Source organism: Phoenix dactylifera, chromosome 11, assembly GCF_009389715.1.
Source record: "Phoenix dactylifera cultivar Barhee BC4 chromosome 11, palm_55x_up_171113_PBpolish2nd_filt_p, whole genome shotgun sequence".
Taxonomy (NCBI): domain Eukaryota; kingdom Viridiplantae; phylum Streptophyta; class Magnoliopsida; order Arecales; family Arecaceae; genus Phoenix; species Phoenix dactylifera.
The window spans coordinates 3,173,630-3,177,081 of record NC_052402.1 but is presented as its reverse complement, the minus strand read 5'-3'; the positions used below and the strand labels follow the sequence as shown (position 1 = coordinate 3,177,081).

Here is a 3,452-nt window from a genome sequence, read left to right as displayed (position 1 = left end):
CCGGGAAAGTCAAAGTGGTTGGCTCATGCATAAAGACTATCTGCCCATTTTTCCCCACTAAAAAGGGTTGCATGGAAAACGGAAGTCCTTACTTATGACCTTCACTTCCCATGCATGCATGAATCCATAGAATACCAAATTAAAGACCTCCCCCCCCCTCCCCAGTCTTCCAGTTAACGTTTCTCTCAACAAGAAGCTTCCCTTCTTATCCACTTGCCCTCATCCTCTCTCTTTCACCCCCACACCACCCAACTGCCCCAAACTGTATTTTTAACTCTCTCTCTCTCTCATGACATGCTATGCTCAAAAAAAGAAAAAAAGAAAAAAAGAAAAGAAACTCTCTCTCTTATCTCTCTATATCTATTTATCCCTCTCTCCCCCAAGGGGTCCTCCAAGTAGGTTGATTAATGATGAACTCTAAGCCATAAACCATCAATGCCTATGCTATATTCTTTATAAAATCCCCACTAAACCTCTTCTCCTTGCAGCCAAACCCACACCATGAAGTACTCCAAGACCCTGCTCTCCCTCCTCACTCCTATCCAACTCCTCCAAGCCTCATTCTTCGTCCTCTTAGCTCTAACTCTAAGCCTCCATGCCGTCCTCTCTTCCACTTCCACTCTCCTCCTCAACCAAAAGCTTCTGCTCTTCCTCTGTACCCATAGAGCGCTCGTCTTCTCTCTTCTTTGGTGCACTTTGGTAGCCCTCCTCGCCTACCTCTGGACGAGGCCACGCCCGGTCCTGCTTCTTGACTACGCCTGCTTCCAGCCCGACGCCGACCGCAAGTGCAGCTACGAAGTCTGCGAGTACTTCGTCCGGCGGAGCCGCCTCTTCTCGACCACCAGCGAGGAATTCATGCGCGGCATCTACCTCAAGTCGGGCCTCGGCGACGAGACCTACGCCCCACCCTTCATCTTCCAGTACGACTACGAGGCCAAGCTCCGCTCTGCCGTGCAAGAGGCCTCGGAGGGAATGATCGCCGCCGTCGACGCCGTCCTCTACAAAACCCACGTTCCGGCCGCTGCCATCGACCTGCTCATCGTCACCTGCGGGATGTTCACCCCCAGCCCCTCCCTTTCCAGCCTCCTCGTCAACCACTACCGCCTCCCCGACACCGTCGCCACCTATAACCTCAGCGGCATGGGGTGCAGCTCCGGCGCCGCCGCCATAGACCTCGCTGGAAGGATCCTCTCCGGCACCCGCCGAGTCCGCTACGCCCTTGTCGTCATCACCGAGAGTATAAGCCTCAACTGGTACTTCGGCGACAACCGTTCGATGCTGGTCACCAACTGCATCTTCCGCGTCGGCACGGCGGCGGCGCTGCTGACCAACGACGGGGCTCGCCGGCGCGCCGCCAAGATGGAGCTCCTTCACGCCCTGCGGACCCACCACGGCGCCGACGACGCCTCCTACAGCGCCGCCTTCCAGGAGGAGGACGACACCGGCAGCCTCGGCATCTCCTTGAAGAAGGACCTCATCCGCGTCGCCGGCGAGGGGCTCCGGGCCCACATAAGGATCCTGGCTCCGAGGGTTCTGCCGTGGGCCCAGCTGGTGCGGTACGCTTTCGGGGAGGTGACCAGATGGATGAAGAGCGGTCAGGGGAAGCAGCACGTGCCGGACTTCACCACGGCGTTCGAGCACATGTGCATCCACACGGGTGGGAAGGCGGTGATCGAGTCCGTGGCCCGGCTCATGCGGCTCGATGACCGGGTCACGGAACCGGCCCGGATGTGCCTCCACCGGTTCGGCAACACCTCCAGTAGTTTGCTGTTCTACGAGCTGGCCTATTTTGAGGCCAAGGGGAGGATAAGGAGTGGCGACCGGCTTTGGATGTTGGCTTTTGGAACCGGGTTCAAGGTTTGTAGTTTGGTCTGGAAGACCTTAAAGGATTCGGGTATGGATACTGATAACCCGTGGAAGGGCTGCATCCATAGGTACCCGCTGAAGGCTTGGTAATTTAGAACTTGTGAAAAAACAGAAATAAAAAAAAAGGGAGGAAAAAACATATAATTGTAAACTTCCATACAAGGTGTGAAACCTAGTGGGGTATAAGAAAAGGCTTGCTTCGTTTCTTCCATCTCTATCAAGTTTGGCGATGGAGTTGGTGATGGTACTAGTAATATGATGAAGATATGATTGTTGTACGTCACAAGGATTGCTACTTTCTTTAATTTTCAACCTATAATTACTTTTTACTATTTTTGGGGTTATATTGGGCGGACGTGGGGCTGCTGCGAGGGGTCTGATCTGAGGGTCACGAGGTAAATCATGGGGAAATTGAATGTACTACAGCAATAGCAATTGAAGAAAAATATAGGAGAGGTCGGGGTTGTCCAATCATCCGCTTTTAGATGACATTCGAAAGCTGCTAAGGGTATGTGATATCTATCAGATTTTGCATGTGTTCCGGAAGGCGAATCGAGCTACTGATTAGGTCGCTTTTTTTGTTGCTCATCATTTTGAAGAAAATTTTTAGATCCTTTTTGTATCTGTTTCTCCACCTCTATGTAAATATTTTGTCCCCTGACTCAGATAGCAATGCTCACGCAAAACTAGTGAAAGCTGCCGTTGTACCTATAAAAAAAAAAGAAAACAAATAAATGTTCCTTTAAACATAAGTGCTTATTTGAAGAAAAAAAAGAATAAGAAAAATAGGGAGAAACAAATGTGATGTCGTTCTTTCCAGATATCCGAGGTCGTTCTCTTGCCCTTTTTATTGCGTACAAATGTGATTGCCGACATTTGTTTTTCTAGTAGGTGCACCTATACTTTTGTGTAGGGTCCTTAAAAGAGGAAGATTGTTTGTTCTTTCCATAGTTTGTACGAATCGCCTACAAAGCTGATGATTCACATAAATGCAGCTATTATTGTTTCATCTTCCGGGTTTGAATGCAACATGACCGAGCCAATTTCTTCCGTCGGCAAAATATTTCTCGAGAGAAGTTGCTACGACCGCTTCAGACATCTTTATGCATGCCGGTTTCTATGACCACTCATATTTATCACAACTTATGATAGTATTTGGTAGGAGAAGGGCAAAAGTCCAGTATCGAATATCCCACAGGAGATGAAATAATTTCCTATAGGAGATACCATGAGCAAGCTCTTTTTCTCATGGTTCACTGTACCGATCGAACTGGACGGTATGGAGCATACCATTCCGTATTGATTTGGTATCGGTATCCAATACGGATGGATACTGACATCTGATATACTAAAAAAATTTTATACCGTACCGTATTGATACAGTGCTAGTGTGACACCAGTACAAGGTTCGGCATCGAGACGACGAATTTTGTTCCTTTCTAAGTTCTCATAGTCACAATTAATATTGATCACAAGGTGGATGGTCACCATTTTAATCATTAGTTAAACAACAGTAGCAACAGCAACAGCAACAACAATAAAAAAAATTAAAAATCTAAATATAACAAATGAATGTTGTCATCTAC

At 48.5% G+C, this 3,452-nt stretch overlaps 1 protein-coding gene across 1 annotated transcript; it reads left to right on the top strand.

The window, feature by feature from the left end:
• Positions 1-323: 323 nt before the first annotated feature.
• LOC103720594 (3-ketoacyl-CoA synthase 4-like) lies at positions 324-2,198 on the top strand. Its single transcript, XM_008810369.4, has one exon. It carries the CDS (start codon positions 502-504, stop codon positions 1,954-1,956), a length of 1,455 nt encoding a protein of 484 aa, XP_008808591.1. The 5' UTR covers positions 324-501; the 3' UTR covers positions 1,957-2,198.
• The last annotated feature ends 1,254 nt before the right edge of the window (positions 2,199-3,452 follow it).

Bases quoted from the DNA above. Each gene is read 5' to 3' on its own strand.
- LOC103720594 (XM_008810369.4), top strand. From the start codon at position 502: ATGAAGTACTCCAAGACCCTGCTCTCCCTCCTCACTCCTATCCAACTC.